The sequence below is a fragment of the Notamacropus eugenii genome, chromosome 2 (assembly GCF_028372415.1).
Source record: "Notamacropus eugenii isolate mMacEug1 chromosome 2, mMacEug1.pri_v2, whole genome shotgun sequence".
Classification (NCBI taxonomy): Eukaryota; Metazoa; Chordata; class Mammalia; order Diprotodontia; family Macropodidae; genus Notamacropus; species Notamacropus eugenii.
Genome location: NC_092873.1, coordinates 354,654,744 through 354,674,061, shown reverse-complemented (window position 1 = coordinate 354,674,061; position 19,318 = coordinate 354,654,744). Strand labels below are relative to the sequence as shown.

Here is a 19,318-nt window from a genome sequence, read left to right as displayed (position 1 = left end):
CCATCCCCCAGAGCCAGTCGGGCACACTTCTAGGATTCCAGGTCTCTGGATATGGTAGCTCCTCTCTCAAGCTTCTGTTACTCCTTGGAGAAGGACAAACAAGGCAGCCCTCTTCCCTGCAAACAGGCCCAAATGTGTTTTGGGGCAGGTCCACCTCAGGAATCTCAGTCCAGGGGAAGCATACTTGTAGCTGGCAGCGAAAGACGTTGTGTTTGCTGCTTCCCATCACTGAGTCTCAGCCCCTTGCATTGCACCCATACTAGATTGATGGTATAAGGGACAAAAATAAGAGGGAGATAGGACTGGGAATCAGAAGGAATGACTTATGGAGAATGGCCTGTTGGGGAAAGCAGAGAGACCATGGGTTGTGTCCATGTGTTAAGAGTCTGAAAAGCCTGGGTAGGTCTATGTACACATGCCAGGCATATGTGCCTACAGATGTCCTCTGGCACTGAGGTTTAAGTTTTGGCCTACTCACTTGAGTGAGATTTTAGGCAAAGTCATTTCATATTTCTAGGCCTCAGTTTCCTTATCTATAAAAAGAGAGTTGACCTAGATAATTTCTTTAAAATTTTTTTGTTACATACTTAACACTTTTAATGGGGCACTGGCCAATGAGAGCTCAGCTCAGGGAGCCTAATGGGGCTCTCCAAACATCCACATGGGTCCCCTGGGCATGTTCCCAGAGCTGAGCCCTCACGGGTCAGTTCCCTGTTGCATAAACATCAACAAACGTGAATGTTTCAATATGCAAGAAAAGAACATGAAAGAGAATTATATATAAAACTCAGAATGTCTATTACATGGAGTTGTGGGTTTAAAAAAAGTATATGTTAAATGTAACATGAGAATATTACTGCTTCGCTTGTTCCCTTTCTGAATTTACTACCTAAATGATTCCTGTGGTCTCTCCTAATCCCAGTATAATTGTAAAGCCCAGGATTAAGTCCTGCTTTGGCCATTTATTAGCTGTGTTATCTTAGGTAAGTCCTTTAACCCTCTGAGCTAAAGTTTGCTCATCTGCAAATGGGGATAAATCGACATACCTCACAGGGTTGATTTTGGTTTGTTTTTGTAAAGAAAGCTTTTTGCCAAGGGTGAGCATTTGTTTCTTTCATCCAGCCCTTAATATCTCCCTCCTCCTCCAGCCCTTCAGCTCTTAACTGATCTGTCTGCCCATACTGGCCATGTCCTCAGCATAGCCCTGTCTGTACTCCACTGTTTGGGTTTGTCTAAAGGGTAGCTTCAGAGCCCTCTCCCCCATCCCACCTTCCTCCAGCCTGGGCAATATGCCTTCCCTTAGTGCTCTCTGCACATGCTCCCCTTCTGCTCTGGCTAACACCCAGGTTTTAGAACTAAATCCCATTACTAAGTGAGGGAGCCTGGCCAGCTCCTTAGCACAAACAGTCCTAGCTGGGAGGACCCTAAGCTTAGGAGGCAGTTCCATGGCTCAACCCCAGCCCAGAGGGAAGGCACAGAGCCAGAGTCCCCTCTAATGCCTGCGAGCACCTTTGAAGTGGGCCTTTGGAAAATTGAGAAAGGACAAGGCATCACTCTTTCCAGGGCTTGGTCCCTAGTTCATCCATGGGTGGCCTCTGAGCATCTTAGGGGAAAGGGATCCCAGACCTTCTCTCTCCCTTCTTCCATCTTTTCTCTCTCCTTCTCCTAGAGTGGTCTTGTCCTTTCCCAGGGAGCATCTGGTTCTGATTACAGGCAGAGAAGTGAGAACCAGCAGGCAGGGGCCCAGCAGCCACCAGCCGCCAAGAATGACTTAATTGAATAAAATGTCTAATGATGAACCATGTTCCCCACAATGGGGAGCACCATCTCCTCCCCACTATCCTTGTCCCTATCAATGTCTGGATCCCCATCTTCATCCCCTCCTAAGAGATGATACTTTACCTAGTTCAGTCCCCAGGCTCTGTTCTCCACCTACCTAGGGAAGTAAGAAAAGGAATCATATGTGACCACATAGGGCTCCCTATGAATACCGGAATTCCTCAATTTCAAGGCAAAGATTCTCAGACTAATGAGAGGCACCTGAGGACTTGTTTTCAAGGTTCTGATCCACCTGCCTCATCCTTAAGTTTATCTGCAATAGACAGGACTAGCAAAGAGTCATTGAGAAGCACATCTGTGTTGGTGAGACATGCCATGAAAGGAAGTCACATGGATTTGGAGAGATAGAGGTGGGGTGGTTTATATAGAATTCATTCATTTGTTTGTTGTTAAGGTGAGTTCTTGTCATCTGTTCCAGTCTAGAAGGGGAGCAGCCATTCATAGGCCCAATCCCACTACTGATAATAGTCAAGGGAGCTTTGAACACCTTCGTTTCCAGTCTTTTTTCAGGCAGCTAGGTGACTCAGTGGATAGAGTGCTGGGCCTGGAGACAGGAGGTCCATCTTCCTGAGTTCAGATCTGGCCTCAGACCTTTATTAGATGGTTGACTCTGGGTAAGTTATTTTACCTTGTTTGCCTCAGTTTCCTCATCTGTAAAATGAACTGGAGAAGGAAATGGCAAACCACTCCAATAGCTTTGCCAAGAAAACCCCAAATGGGATCATGAAGAGTCAAATATGACCGAACAACAACATTTCCAACCTGAGCTAGTTCAGCCCTCTTCAGGCAGCCTGGTAACCTCTAACTTTGTGAGGTTCACCATATTGGTAAGGATTGGTACCTCAGGAGGCTTTAGCCATTTTAGCTCTGAACTTTCCCAGCCACCAGCTTCATTCTCTCGTAGGTATGCTCTGCCACACCCAGAATAAATATTGGACCTGAAAAGGACCTTAGAGCATAGAACACAAGATGTCAAAACTGCTACTAACTAGGAGGAGGAGCAGGAGGGGGAGGAGGAGAAAGAGATGAGGATGATGATGATTCTCTCTGGGCATTACTTTGTTCCATATAAAATGAAGGTGGCTGGAGCAGCCAGCTTGTTATCCCACTTGATTGTCAAGGTCCTGGGTTATCTAATACAGAAATATACAAGAGGGCAGGGATAAGTTTGAAAAGTGTTGTCGAGGACACAACCATCCTCATGACTGTCATGAGTTCATGGTGTGAACCTTAATGAACAGTTATGTTAGCACTGTCTGGGAACGAGATGGCAGAGACTCCTGCCAAAAGCCCTGATGTGGGCTTGGTGTCTCAATCTCTCTCTCTCTCTCTCTTTCTCTCTCTGTCTCTCTGTCTCTCTGTCTCTCTGTCTCTGTCTCTGTCTCTCTGTGTCTCTCTGTCTCTCTCTCATCTCCTATAGCCAACAGGTAAAAATTTTTAAAAAGCAGGATAACCAGATCCTAAACTGGCCCATATACTGTGACTGCAGAGTTGATGATGTCGCCAGAAGACTAAGAAAGAAAATGAAATGAGACTTTTTTTTTAATCCCAGGGCAGTTATAGTTTCAGAAATTCTGGTGTTTTATGTATTCCCCTACATTGTTTATGTTCTTATTGACTGTTGGAAGTTCCTGGAGATTCTTTGTCAGGCTAATCTGTAAACTGCTTGAGGTTTTGGGCACAGAGAACATGGAAACAATTGGCTCTTGATGATGATCACAAGGACATTTCCTACCTCCTTGGATCATTCTGTGTCAGATAACCCGAGACCTGACAATCTAGTGGGATAACAGGTTACTCCAGCCACCATATTATATGAGCCAAATGATGCCTAGAGAGAAGTGATCTGCTTCTCCTCATGGCTAATTAGTGACAGTGACTGGAGTTCAGATCCCTGGGTACCCAGTTCATGGCTTTTTCTACTGTGCCACAATGAGATGCAGAAGTAGGTTGGTTTATTTTTTTTTTTTTTCAGGCTTAGCTTCTTTAGTTATATCTGCTATAAAGGAGCAGGATAATGTCAGTATGTCTTTTAAAAAGAATACATTTCCTCTCTTCTCCTTTCTAGCTCAGGCACAGTTTGGGGACAAGGAGGGACTGATATGACTATTTTTTCTCATCCTCAGGTAAGGGACCAGGCAGAGGTCCAGGATGGGATGCATGGAATGCAGAGAAGAAGATGCTGGGCTGGAGGAGGAAGATCCGAGAGAGCACTGGCCAGGCACCTGAACCAAACAGGAAGAGACTAAGCCAAGACCAGAGTGGGGGCACCCTGTCTATCGATACATTCCCTGATAATGAAACAAAGATCGTGGTAAGTGGGTCACTGAACACCAGAAAGGTCTTCCCAAGAGAAGATTTTGCCCCTGTTCCCTTCCAGATTATCAAGGCTGATTGATGAGCTAGAGAGGATGTAGGTGGAGGCAACAAGGAAAGAAAAATTTCACAGACCTTGGAATTATATGCTTGATAGACACAAATTACAGATATGTCCTTCCCAACCTTTTAATGCCTTTTGTTATGTAGTTACCTGCATTTCAGTCTCCTATATCTGTGGAAGTTCCATGAAGGTTCTATGTCTTGTTTACTTAAACTTTGTATTTTTCCCAGTGTGTACTTAGAATAGTGCTCTGCCGTATACAGCAGGCAAAGGAGGCATCTTGCCCACAGCTTGTCTATGCCTTGCACACCTGTACCTTTTGTTCCCATTGGCCATAGTCGCTCAGTGTTAGCACAGTCGGGAAGGCAGATCAGTTGATCTTTGAGGAAGACTTTTAATGATGGCACCAACATTCTCTCACTCACTCTTTTATCTACAGTGTCTGTACATTGTAGATAAAAGTTGGGCAAGCCTGAACCTCTAGCCTGGTGTCCTTGAATTGTGTGTTTTGCATCCTATGTGTAATAATTATTTAGTTGTTGTAATTCAGTCATTTTTCAGTCATATCCAGCTCTTAGCGACTCCATTTGGGATTTTCTTGGCAATGATACTAGAGTGGTTTGCCATCTCCTTCTCCAGCTCATTTTACAGATGAGGAACTAAAGCAAACAGGATTGTGAATTGCCCAGGGCCACACAGCTAGTAAGTGTCTGACGTCATATTTGAATTCAGGTCTTCTTGACTCAAGGCTGGTCCCTCTATCCACTGCACCAATATTGATTGAATGCCCGCAGAGCATTGTAGGAAAACATAAAGTTGAGCTAAGGTGTGCTCTCTCCCCTGATGGAACTTTCAGTTTAGCAGGGGATGAGACACAAAAACAGATAATTATTATTCACAGCATTACATAAGCACATTAGAGAAATACAAAAAAAAATGTGAAATCAAAATATCAGATCTGGAATAGAAAGAGGGAGACCATGGAAGGCTTTGTGGAGGAAGTGGCATTTGAACTGAGCTTTAGGTAGGAAATCAACAGATAAAGATGGAGAGGGAGGGTATATATCTACATTTGTATTATCCAGTGTTATATGTGTACCCAGGCTAAGTCTTGGGCTATGCTGCAGAGTGCCTGAAGTTTCAGGACTGGCTAGACAGTGATGACTATTTCATAAGGCTGTTCCTTCCCCATTCTCTCAGGATTGCCTGAATCAGTGGTTCTGGGTCCCTTTGAGTCAGCAGTAATAAGATGGATCCACCCAGTTCCAGAGAGGCAGCAGGCAGCGTGCTGAGTCCTGGGTCATATGTTTTAATTATCCCAGGACTTTTTTTTAAAAAACCTATGAGAACATTTCAGGACTAGAGAGAAAATTGCTCTCCTTTCCTTTTCTTCCATTTTCCCCTGATGCTAGCAAAGACAAGAGCCTGTTTGGTCTCTGGGAATTCTGAAGAGGTTGTTATATTCCTAAGGCCTTGAAAATCAAAACAGTTTGTAGGCATATTAAAATGTTCTAAATCATTAGGGATCATGACTTTTCCAAAGAGCTCCCTTCCTTCCCTCAGAGGGTATGGGGAGCATAGATGAGACTTTTTTTGTGAAGGAGAGGAAAGTATAACTATGGAGATTTTCATGGTATGGCACTGGAATAATGAAGGTAGTAGATATGTCAAATGTAGATGGGATTTGGGGAGGCTGTCCGCTGGTGTTTGTCATCCTCTCTCTGAGATCTCTCTTTTGAGAGACAGGGACAAATCCCCTATTATCTGGGGCTCTATCTCTCCCAGCTCTTCCTAGAGCCCTGCCCTTCTCTCCACACTGTCCCCTCAGGTCCCATATTCACACAGTGGTGGCGTAGGGACACCTGATACCCTACATACAGGCCAGGAAGCCAATCTTTCCTGGATACTTAACTAACAGTCTCATGGAGGGGAGTTAGGAGTGGAAAGAGAGAAGCTGCCTTGTCCATGGGGGCTATGGACCCAGAGGCTGGTTTGCCGTTTGATAAGAAAAGAACCTAATTAGGTCTGATGTGTGCAGGAAAAAAGCCCAGTCCTCTGAGGTGCTGCTCTGGAGCAGGAGAATGGGGAGTAAAAGGATTGGAGGGGATTAGAGAGGCAGGGAATGAAGTCAGTGCAGCTGAGGTCTGCCACAGCCTCAGCTCTGGCATGCTGCTTCACCCGCAGGCTCATTTCACCCTCCTCACCTCTGCTAGCCTTCCCATTGGGAAACTGACAGAGTGGTGTGTGTGTGTGTGTGTGTGTGTGTGTGTGTGTGTGCACGTGTGTGCATGCATGTACATATAACTGCATGTCTGCATCTGTGTGTGTGTGTGTGTGTGTGTGTGTGTGTGTGTGTGTGTGTAGGATTTCATGGTGATGAGCTAAGTGGGTGAGTGCTCTGAATTTCTAAACTCTACAAAAATACATCTGCATTAAGACCCACGATCCAAGCCTGTGGCATATGAGTGCATTTGGCTCCTATTTACATGTGCGTGAATATTGTCTGTCTTTTTGTTCTTGAGAGAATTTGCATGAGAGATCCACGTTTAAATTTCCATCAGTTGTTCAGTCATTTTTCAGTTATGTTTGATTTTTCCTGACCCCATTTGGGATTTTCATGGCATAAATACTACAAGGCTATTTCCTTCTTCAACTCATTTTTCAGATGAGGAAACTGAGGCAAACAGGGTGAAGTGACTTGCCCAGGGTCACGCAGCTAGTAAGTATCTGACAGCAGATCTGAACTCAGAGAGATGAGTCTTCCTGACTCTCCGCCGGTGCTCTGTGCACGATGGCGCCACCTAGCTCTGAAGCCAAAGACTTCTTACACTTCTTATACTCCCTGGGATGTATAAGTAGATCCTAGACTTAGGCCATGAGCTTTAACAGACAGTTAGTTCCAGGGAAGCTGAAACTCAGAAGCATTCAATTATTTACCCATGGCTAGTAAGGAGTCAAGCTGAGATTTTATTTCACATCTTCTCACTCCAGATCCTAGCATCACACATTTAGAGTTGAAAGGGACCATCATTTTTACAGCAGAAATTCTGACCTAGGAAAGTTAAGTGACTTCTCCAAGGTCACACAGGATTTGAACCCAGATCTTCTGGTCCCAGAGCTCTTTTCTTTGGCACCACTCTTCTTGTGGTAGCCTATAGGTATGCTGACTCCAGTTCAGAAAGACAGCAGATACTACAAATCAGGGGCAGCGAGGTGGCTCCATAGTGCACAGAGTGCCAGACATGGATTCAGGAAGACTTCAGAGTTCAAATATGGACTCAGAGGCTTCATAACTGTGTGACCCTGAACAAGTCACTTAGCCTTGTTTGCCTCAGTTTCCTCATCTGTAAAATGAGCTGGAGAAGGAAATGGCAAATACTGCAACACCTTTGCCAAAAAAAACCCCCAAAATGGGATCACAAGGAGTCAGACACAACTGAAAAACTACTGAACAGTAAACAAATCAAGGCTTGATTTATGGTTTTGTTTATTGTCTAGACTTGAAAAAATGGTGGGGCAAATGTTAGTAATTCAGATTAAATTGAAAAGTGATGTTCTCCCCCCCACCTCCAGAGCTGGTTGTTAAACATTTAATGGCACACCCCAGCTATCTCTCTTCACCTGAGTCAGATTCCTCTCACAGGCCCTTCTCCCTGATTCTTTCCCTTGTCCTTTTCTTTCCTCTTTCTCCCTCCCCAAAGTCCTTCCTCCCCACATGAGTATCGGATTCTATGGAGTGCAAAGACCGAGTTCCTCATCTCTTCCTGTTGCACATTTCTTCTACCCTGTGAAACCCAATATGGACAATAGCGTGGGCTGTGTTTGTGAGAGCAGGGTGGAATGAAGTGGAGAGGGTGAAGATGGAATTCCGGGGTATATAAGAGTTTCCAACACAGGGAGCAGAGGGGGTAGTTATCTTTGGGGAAAGTTTCCTCATATCCCAACAAATAACCCAATACTTTTCCAGGAGAAACTGGAACACACAGGCCCTTTGCCTGGGAGCTTAGTTGGGGACGGCATCAATCCCTTCCCCAACCCATGCCCTCTCTTCTCTCCCTCCACCCTAGTCATCTGTATACATCCATTTCCCAAAACACTTCTTTGTCAGACGGAGAGGGAAAAAAGAGACGTAGATGAACAAACCATGTTCTACACACTTAGTGTACTGTCTTCAGTTCACGAATTTAATGAACTACACACAGAACTGCTCCTCATCCCTGGGAGGCTGGGGACTCACCCTCTTCCTTACCACTAAGGGGCTTCTCTCACCTTTGGACCTAACCACACAGCCTAGCTTCATCCTTCCAGAGCCTAAAGAAAGGAGTTAGACTCTTTTTGCTTAAACTTATTGGCCCTTTACACTCTGCCCCTACCCCTACCCTGGAGCCCCGAGAAGGATCATTTAAAACTTGGGTTTGATTTATGCCTAGGGCCTTTCCCAGAAGAGAGGTAGAAAGATATAATGTAGATCAAGTATAGGACAGCTATTTATTTCCTCTGTGTAAAAGAAGCGTTAAACACAAGAGACTTGCAACAGTGCTTTGAGGAGCCTTAAGATAGCCATCAATTACATGAAGCATTTTACAATAAACTTCAAGCTGATGCCGATAATTCCCAAGTCTTTGTGCCCTGGTGAGCCAGGCTAGGATCTGAGTTCACCTTTTGTTGGTGGTCATCTTTTCCAACAATGCAGCCATAGTTATCTGGTCTCCCGATGAAGAGCACTGACTAAGGACTTAATAGCTCTTGAACTCTCAAAATAGCTTCTGATGCCAGAAATGTCCATTCAGAATTACTGCTCATCACCCATACTCAGGGAAGAAACACAAACAGAAGTGGCCCTCTAGGACACTGAAATCCTGTTTCAAACTCATGTAGGTGAGCACGTGGGTCGTACAAGCAGTGTGCCATTTCAACTAGGGTAGAATTCTAACATCCTAGTAGACCGAGAGACTAGCAGAGAGGGCATTCTAGAGAAGCAGTCACTTTCTTTAAGCACCACTCCTTTCTTGGTGGCCAGGCCTTCATGTACCCCTTTGCCTCCATCCCAGAGACAAGACAACCACTAAGGCAATTCGTTGTTTCCTCATTCCAAAGTCCCCAAGACTTCAACACTGAGGCAGATAGAAGGAATTAAGACAACTCAACATATGCTTCTTAAACTGATCCCTGAAATCCCAGTCTCTGTCACACAAAGGTCACATCCAACACAGGCCCTGCTTTCATGAAGTTTGTAATCTACTCAGGAAATATCACACACACACAAATAATCATGATACAAAATAACACAGGCTAATTTCATTAAAAACATTTAAAACAAAATTAAGGGCTTCCTGAAGATAGCATTGAACTTGAACTTCAAAGTATAAGTAAGCCTCCAGTAAGGTAGAGCAGAGAGGTAGGTGGCTGATCTCCAACTAGCACCAGGTGAACCCCAGGGTGCAGACATATAGGGGGGCAACTCTCTAAGTCTCTAACATCTTTTCATATTTTCTTTCCCCTATCCTCAACCTATTCTGCAGACCTAGGAATAAAATCATCCCTGGGGGACAATCTGAGTTGTGATCACAGCCCCAGTGGGATGATTCTCTGCATTCCTATGCTAATAAGCCCCATCAGAGTATTTTCTATGCTTCCTGGTCTCTTTGTCTCCTTTCCTTCCCTGACAACCAATTCATTCCAGGTGCAGATTCAGTTAATAACAGCTCTGATCTCAGCCATCTTAATTTGTATTCTAATTATCTGCATTTTTGTCTACTAATAATATATATTTGACATTTCTGTTATACCTTAGAGACTACATCGTGTTTTACATACCTTATTCCATTTGTACTTCAGAAAAACCCTCTTGATAAGTAATTCAGGTGTTATTCCCATTTTACAGATGAGGAAAGGGAGGTTCAGGAATTTTGTGATTTGACTACAACTGGTCAGTGCCAGTGGGAGGATTTGAACTCTGATCTATCTGGCTCGAAGTTCAGCACACTGTCCAGCAGGCCATACTGTTCTTCCATAGTAGTCTACCAATTCCTGAAGGGTGGAGATTATGCTGCCTGGTCTTTGTTTTCTCCCCAACAACACAGTGCAGGACTTGGTACACTGTATCAAGGTACACCTACACTGTAGGTGATTAATAAATGTTTGAATGAGTGAAAGCAATCTGATTTCCTGGGTTTAGTCAAAGCATCCAGGACAATGACTTCCACCAGGACAGGTGGCATGTTCTCCTTGAGGCAGGTTATTTAAAGCTTGCTGAAAAGAGGGAGATTTGGGGACCCATTTCAAAAAACAGCTTAATATCATAGAAAGAGTACTGGCTTTATTGACAGAAGACTAAATTTTAATCTTAGCTCTGCTGCTTGTTATCTTTCGTGACCTTGGACAGGTCACTGGGCCTCAGTTTCCACCTCTGTAAAATGGAGGTGTTTGGATGATCTCTAAGGACCTATGACCTACTCCCAAATCTGATGATGCTAGCCTACTATCTGGCAAGATAGTACATTGTCTGTGGACCCCACTCCCTGGGATATTAGAATCTCTCTCTTGTCTGAAGGCAGAGTACCTTTAGAATATCCTCCAAAGACATGTCATCTTTTTTGTCCTAGAATCACAAATTTTATGTTAAAAGAGATTTCAGGTCATTTATTACCATCCACTTATTTTACAGGTGAGAAAATTAAGGCCAAGAAGTTAAATGAATTGCCCAAGCCCACACAGGGAGAATGCCCCAGAGTTGGGATTTGAACCTCTGTCATCTGACTCCCAAGCCTGCACCTCTGTCTGGTGGGGAGGAGGAATGAGGTTTGAGAGCTAATGGTCACTGTCTTCCTCTCTCTGGTTACTTCTCCTTGAACCTCCTAGTGTCCCATATACTGCCCTTCGACCCCCTTACACACACACACACAGAGTAGAGAACCTGGTCCAGCCTCAATACCCTTAGCTCCTTCTTTCCTAATGATTAAATACAGTTTTGAGTCATTCCCAGAATGGAATCTGTTTCCCAGGATTTTGTTCCCTCCAACCCATCCACCTACCCCTCACAACTTCCCTGGTGGAAACCAGAAACTCCTCCCTTGACTCATGCTTTCCAAGCTTTTCAGCTGAGGCTAATTCTGATGACTTGAGAGATGTGCGTGTGTGTGTGTGTGTGTGCGCGCTGATATGACAGGGTATGTCTCAGTAAGAGTAAGCTTTATGCCAAATCACTTCTATTCAAAAGATTAAGCACTTAGTATATACAGAGCTTTATGCTGAGTTGTAGAAACACAGACACAAAAATGCAAGAAAAGTCTTTCCTATGGGAAGGGATGAGAGATGCTGAAACAGCCTCTCTTTGCTGCGGTAGAAGGAGGAAGGGAAAGGAAGAGAGAACTGCTCAATTCAGGAGGGAGTCTTTTCTGTCCAGAGCAATTTTGGTGAGGATAGACAACATTCCAGTCAACTCAGATTTGGAGTGAGAGGGCCTGGGTTTGAATGTTAACTCTACTATACTTCTCTCTTCCCTTCTGTTTTCTCCCCTCTCCCTCCTTGCTCCTCTCTCTCCTTCCACCATCCCCCCTCCCTCCTCCTCTCTTCCATCCTCTGTCCCCCTTCCAGCCACCACTTCCTTCCTTGTCTTCCCTCCTCCATCTCTCTCTTTCTCTCTCTCTCGATTTCTCTGTCTCCTTCCCTCTTTCTCACTTCCCCTCTCTTTCTTTCCCTCCTCCCTCTCTTTCTCTCCTTTCCTCTTCTACTTTCCCTCTCTCCCTCTTTTTCTTTCCTTCCTTCTGTCCCCCTCCCTGCCACACCCCTCTCTTTCCTTCTCTCTCACTTTCTCTCCTCTCTTTTTCTCCTTTTCTCTCTTTCCCTTCCTTCTCTGTCTCTCTCTCCCTCCCTCCCTCCTTCCCTCCCTCCCTCTCTCTCTCTCTCTGTCTCTCTCTCTCTCCCTCTCTCTCCCCCTCTCTCTCCTCCAACACCTTCTCCCCTTCTCATTTTGCTTCTCTGGGCTTCAATCCCCTCTTCCATAAAATGAAGGCATTGGATTTTATCAGTGGGAGCCAGCTAGGGCAAAGACACAAAAATGGGAGACTAAAGTAGGTCAGTTTGGCTGAACCAGAGGACATATGAAAAGGAATAATGTATAAGTCTGGAAAGGTAGGTTGGAGCAGATTCCAAAAGGCTTTGAATGTTCCATGGAGGAATTTGATTTTATCTTAGAGAGAAGATGGAATCATGGAAGTTTCTTGAATAGAGGGATTGATATGATCAAGCAGTCCTTTAGGGAGATCAGTTTGGCAGCTGTGTGGAGGATGAATTGGAGAAAGGGAAGACTTAAGGCAGGAAAACCAACTAGGAGATTATTCAAATTGTCTAGGCAAGAGGTAATAGTGACAAAGGAGGCTGGATATGAGAGCAGAGAAGGGAAGAAAGGCGGGATATACAGTTGTCCTTTCTACATTGAGAGGATTATGGACTCGTGTCCCTGCAATTGGAAAAATCCTCATAATAATGTGGGGCCCTCCTTTCATACCAGAGAAGTCTGATTTTCTTCTTTTTTAATAGTATCTTATTGTAAAATTTGGGTTGATATTATACAATACTATACATATATTTTCTGCATTTCTGAGTTACTAAACTTTTACTGTGTCATTTGCTGGTCTTTGTGTGTCTTCTGTGGCTTCCACAAAACTCCTTGAAAATTTGCATTTAATTTCTTAAGTCATGTATGTATCAAAACTCTAGATGGGGAAAGTCATGATATGGAAGGAATAACTGTATAGTAGTGGTAGAATCACTAAAATTTGGCTACCGATTGGAAATGTGGAGTGAGGAAGAGGGGATGGTTGAGGATGACTCCATGGTTATGGGTGACTAGAAGCATGGTCTGACCCACAACAGAAATAGCAAAGTGAGGAAGAGTTATGGATATTGGGGAAAAGATAGTGAGTTCTGTTTTGGAAGTATTGAGTTTGATATACCTACAGGATATCCAGTTGGAAATAGGCAGTTGGTGATCTAGGGTTGGAATTTAGGAGAGATTAGGATATATAGATTTGGGAACCATCTGCCTAGAGAGAACAGAATCTGTGGGATTTGGTGAGATCATCAAGAGATGGGGTGTAGACAGTAGAGTGATGTGGTGAACAGAACTGGATCAGGTTAATCCTGGAAGATTTTTCTGGAGGAAATAGGGGGAGCTATGAGCTAGGTTTGGAAAAGAAGAGGGAAGAGACATGGATTGGCAAAGGAGGGAAGGTGTCTTGGGTGGTGATAGAAAGCTGGTAAAAAACCAAAGCAGAGCTGTAACTAGCAATTTTTAGCCAAGAGAAAGGAGCATAAATCTCCTTTCATGGCAAATGCCATGGAACGGTGACCTCAAATGAACTGCTGAGGAGGCCACTGGGGTGGGCAGGAAGGGGATGGGGAGGAACAGGTTGAAGAGGAGCTCACAGCCCTGTGATGATTTCTATGAACTACTTAGTTTTCCTAAGTAGATGCCAAGCTCATTTGTTTCTCTACTCCTGAAGGACTGAAAATGCCATTAGTACTCTAAATTTTGGCTTCTGGGGACAAAACCCCCACTCGCTCACTTTCATTATGCCTCACTTTCATTATAACTGTGTATGAATGACTGACTAGCTAAAGGTAGTCTATTTCTAGTAGCAAAGGCAGCAGGAAGACATTTAGGGTTTGAGGCATCCTGTGAACAGGCAGCAGCCTGGTGTAGTAAACAGAATACTGGACTTGGAATGAGGAAGACTTGGATTTGAATCCTACTTGAAGATCCTGAGTAGCAACAAAAAAAAGAGCAGAGTGTTTTTTAGGAAAGAAAGTTTAAATTTGATGTTGCTTGCAGTAGTGTCCGGGGCTTAGGGCAGAGAGTTTGTTCCCTCCCCAGGCAGTAGAGCCTTCCCAGAGCTAACTCACCTCTAGTACTTAGCACCATGTCTGCTACATAGTAAGTATTTTTTTCTTTTCCTTTCTTCCTTCCTCCTTTTCTTCATCCCTCCCTTCTTTCCTTCATTTCTTTCTTTTCCCTTCTTCCCTTACTCTTTCTTTCTTACTTTCTTCCTTTTTTCACTTCTTCCTTCCTTCTTTCTTTTTCCTTTCTTCCCTTCCTCCCTTTCTCTTTTTCTTTCCTTTCTCCCTCACTCCCTTCATATTTCTTTCTTTTTTCTTTCTTCCTCTCTCTCTCTCTCTCTCTCTCTTTCTCTCTCTCTCTCTTTCTCTCTCTCTCTCTCTCTCTCTCTCTCTCTCTCTCTCTCTCTTTCTCTCTCTTTTTCTCCAAAGGGAACAAGATCCCAGTCCCTTCATGGCTGATGGCTAGGGATAGAGAAGGAATTCTCTTTTTCCACGAGCTTATTCTTGCTGCCATGGCTGGGGAAGGCCCAGCCTCCCACAGAGATCTAGACAAGGCTGGGATCACACTGATGAAGGTTGGCAGTGAGAACATTGTCTCTCTGGGGAAAAGCTTGCCCTGGCTCAACTCTCTTGCCATGCTGGCCCCAACAGCCACCTCCTGGCAGCGTGATTAACGACCCATTTTGGAAAGCTTGTTCCACACACCCACTGCATTAGTGTTGAGGCCACACTCTTTCTCTTTCTTGCATTCATGTGAAGCTGGTCCCCCTCCTTTGCACACGGTTCATGTCATTACCCAGCCTAATGCTCCCATCCTGTCCCTCCCCATGGGTTTCTACTCCTTTCTTCTAACTCACTTGTATCTTCTCACCTTCAAATCTGGTTTTGAGACTCCCCTCTTTCCAGAGGACTTCTTGGAGAGAATTTGAGACTCACCAGGTACAGTGGAACCTGTGCTAGATACCTAAATTTGCCTGTTTGCCCCTCTCTGGCAATGGAAAAGGGAGAGACTTAGTTGCAAAGACCTGAACTCCCAGTGGCTTGGTATCCTGGGACTGTACTCAGCATGCTTTGGTATAAAGGTATAAGGTATAAAATTTGGTATAAGGCTAGTAGCATTTCCCATTGTACCAAATCTAATAAGAGTAAATTTAACAGAGACAAATATGGCCTTATGCTAGGCCTCAAAGAATCAGTGCTCTAAATATAAAATGGGTAAAGTCAGTCCATAAGAAAGCAAAAGATCCTACTTTCAAAGAGCTGCCAGTCTAGTATATAGGAAAGACAACATGCAAACAACTATGTGCAGACAAGCTATAGGCAAGATAAACTGGAATTGTAGCTAGACTGTAGTTTCTCTGAAAACCATCTAAAAATATTAGTGAATTGAGTCAAGTGTGTTATGGCAGCCAAGAAAGTGAATGCGATATTAGGCTGCATGAATAGAGAAATATTGTTCAAGAGTCCAGTTCTGATCTCTCTTGAGCTCCAATCTCATGTCACTAATTGCCTAATGGTTGTCTTTAACTGGATGCCTAGTAAGCATCTCAAACTCAACTTGTCCAAACAGAAATCACTATCTTTTGTCTCAAACCCATCCCTCTTCTTACTTTTATTTTTTTTTCTTTTGAGGCAGAGATACTGGAGTGGTTTGCCATTTCCTTCTCCAGCTCATAAATGAGGAAACTGAGGCAAACAGGGTGAAGTGACTTGCCCAGGGTCCCATAGCTAGTTAATGTCTGAAGTTGGATTTGAACTCAGGTCCTCCTGATTCCAGGGCCAGTGCTCTATCCACACCACCACCTACCTACCCTCACTCTTCTTCCTTTCCTATTTCTTTTGGGGAATCACTATCTTTTCAGTCACCTAAAAAAGATCTAAAACTTGGAGTCATCTCTTACTCCTCACTTGCCCTTACCTACCATGTCCAGTCAGTTGCCACGTGCTTCAATTACATTCCTTGAATTTGTCCATTTCTCTCTACTTATATTGCCGTCACCCTAGTTCAAGTCTTATCATCTTTCTCCTTTGCCATTGCAGAAGATTCCTAAAAGATTTCTGCCTTAAGCCTTTCCTTTCTCAAGCCTATTATCCACATAGCTGCCAGTGTAATATTTTAAAAGCATGGATCTTACCATGTCACTCCCCTTCACAACTAGTTGCATTGGTTTCCTATTGCATTTGGGATCAGATACAACCTCCTCTGTGTGGCATTTTAAACTCTTCACAACCTGGTTCCTGCTTACCTCTTTGCCTCCTCCTATTAGAATTCCTAGCTTCCAACAAATCTCAGGCAGCTAGGTGATGCCATAGGGCATAGAGGGCCAGGCCTGGAGTTAGGGAGACTCTTTTTTCTGAGTTCAAATCTAGCCTCAGACACTTACTGTGTAACTTAACCCTGTTTGCCTCATTTTCTTCATCTGTAAAATGAGCTAGAGCAGGAAAAGGAAGTATCTTTGCCAAGAAAACTCCAAATGGGGTCACAAAGAGTCAGACATGAATGAACAACATCAAATCTCATACTAAGTGCCCTTTCCCAATGTCTTTGCTATTTCTCCCTTCTCCCAAATATCAGTGTCTTCCCTGAAATTACATTGTATTTGGAGGAGTGGGCTGCATATACTTATACAGGACGTCCCAAAAATCCTTGAGCAGTTTTAAGCCATGAAAGCTTAAAACTACCTGAAGACTTTTGGAATCACCTGTATCTGCACGTTATCTTTCCCAATAGAATATAAATTTTTTGAGGGTTGATTGTCTCTCTCTTGTCTTTGTATCTCCTAATATAGTACTTGGCACATAATGTGTACTTGATAATTCTTACTGATTGGTTGAATAAAGAATTTATTAATAAAAGAGTCCAATTATACTCTGCTCTAGACAGACCACATTTGGAGTATTATGTTTATTGGATGCCACATTCTAGGAAGGAGAAGGGAGAGAGGAAAAAGGAAATGGGAAGGGTAAGGAAAGAGGGGGAATGTGAGAGGGAGGGAGGGAAGGAGGAAGGACAGAGGGAAGGAAGAAAAGAAAGAAGAAAAGATTGGGAAAGGAAGAAGGAGGGAGAGAAGGATGGAAGGAGGGAAAAAGAAAGGAAGAAAGGAAAGAAAGGAGAAAAGGAGGAAAGGAAAGAAGAAAGAGAGGGAGGAAGGAGGGAGGAAGGAAGAAAAGAAGGAGGAAGGAAGAAAAAGGAGGGAAGGAAAGAAAGGAGGGAGAGAAGAAAGAAGGGACGTAGGGAAGGAAAGAAGGAAGATAGGGAAGAAGGGAAAGAACAGAAGGGAAGCAAGGGAGGGAGGAAGGGAGGGAAAGCAAGATTTGAGAAGGAAGCACTAAAGGATACAGTCTATCTCAGAAATCTTGGATGAGGCGTGTCTTTTATTCTGTTGTTTGGGGATCATCTCTTACTGTTACTTTCTCCTCACCTACACCTGTGCCATTGTCCCCTGTTCCTTAACTTAAGATCACAGAATCATAGATTTAGAGCTGGAAAGGACCTTAGAAACTATCTATTCCAAACTCCTCATTTTACATATGGGGAAACTGAGTCCCAAAGGGGTTCATTAAGTGACTTGCTTAAGGTCACATAGGTGGTAAGTTGGCAAAACAAGTTCTAGAAACTTGGTTCTTTGACTGTATATCCAGAAGGCTTTTGTCCTGCTATTCCTTGGACTGTTGACAGGAAGACAACCACAGCTACTACATTTCTCGAATGTACGGACCCAGCGAGCCCCGGTCGCGAGAGTTGTGGGTAGATGTGACAGAAGCCAACAGAAGTCAAGTCATAGTCCATGGAATCCTTTCCAATACCCACCGGCAAGCTTCGGTGAGTGCCCCTGAGGCATCTTCTCTCTTTGGGTGATCCCTATTCCTGCATTGGGGGCATAACAGAACAGCCCCACTTCCCTCCTCCCCCAGGCCACACAAAACATGGGAGCGTAGAACTGGAAAGGTTCTTAGAGATGACCTAATCCAACACCCTCATTCTGTAGCAGAGACCCAAAGACAGGAATGACTTGGCCCAAGGTCATATAATTAGTTAGAGATATAATTAGGATTACAGTACACTTTTTTTGACTCCCAGTACAATAGATCTAGGGCAGCTAGGTGGCACAGTGGATAGAGTTTCAGGTCTGAAGTCAGGAAGACTCATCTTTCTGACTTCAAATCCAGCCTCAGACCCTTACTAGCTGGTGTGCCCCTGGGTAAGTCACTTAACCCTGTTTGCCTCAGTTTCCTCATCTGTAAAATGAGCTGGAGAAGGAAATGGCAAAACCACTGTAGTATCTTTGCCAAGAAAACCCCAAATGGGATTGTGAAGAGTCAGGCATAACTAAACAACAATAGATTTAGTCCACCTCTAGCAATTTCCAGACTGCAGTACATGCCGTTCTCTAGACTATTGGCTTCATGATAATTCAAATTAATCAAAACTCAAAACAATACTGAATTACAGTCCCAAAAATGTTTACCTTAAATAGCAAATTTCACTTGCTACAAATTAGGGCTTGACTATCTTTCCTGATGTTTCCCCAATAATTAACATTTTAATTTATCCTTTACTTATAAATTAAAACCATCCATATTCTGGAGCTTCAGACCTACAGCAAATACCTGATAGCTGACTCATCATTAATATACTGAAGCTACATCTTTAAACAGCCTTATACGCCTTCATAATAGCGAAGAATTTCAAATGAAAATTTGCTATTAAACTTATCATTGTCTGTTTTATAACAAAACATATCTCATTAAATATTTAATTTTTCAAATATCTAATTTTTCATCACATCCTTTTCTTTTTTCTTTTACATTTTATATCATATCCTTTTAAAAGCCCAATTCATAATCTTATAGCATCCAGAATAAAAGGGAAGTTTTGTCTAACAGTATTTCTGTTATAAAGGTCTCTCAGATTTTACAATATAAAAGAATTTAGAAATATAATAATAACACAAAACATATTTAAAATATGAAACAAAACTTCAGATGATATCAATTGCATTTCTAAATTATTCCATATAAAAATCATCAATCTTAATATCTTTGGCATTTTAAACCTATTTTACAGTTATCAGGCAATACTGGTTATACATTCAATGAAAGAAATAATTATAGTGTAGTGCTTAGCATATGCCAATCACTTTACAATCGTTATATGATTTTGATCCTCACAACAACCCTGGGAGGTGGGTACCATCATCTTTTTTCTCTTTACAGATCAGGAAACTAGCGCAAACAGAGATAAGATAGCTTGCTTAA

The 19,318-nt window shown here is 43.3% G+C and overlaps 1 protein-coding gene across 2 annotated transcripts in view; it reads left to right on the top strand.

The window, feature by feature from the left end:
- Positions 1 to 19,318, top strand: part of PLXDC1 (plexin domain containing 1) — a 90,226-nt gene that overhangs the window by 9,319 nt on the left and 61,589 nt on the right. For both annotated transcript variants that reach the window (XM_072646274.1, XM_072646273.1), the window contains exons 2-3: positions 3,966 to 4,153; positions 17,739 to 17,882. In XM_072646274.1, the coding sequence (XP_072502375.1) occupies positions 3,966 to 4,153; positions 17,739 to 17,882 (332 nt within the window). The remainder of the gene's footprint in view (positions 1 to 3,965; positions 4,154 to 17,738; positions 17,883 to 19,318) is intronic.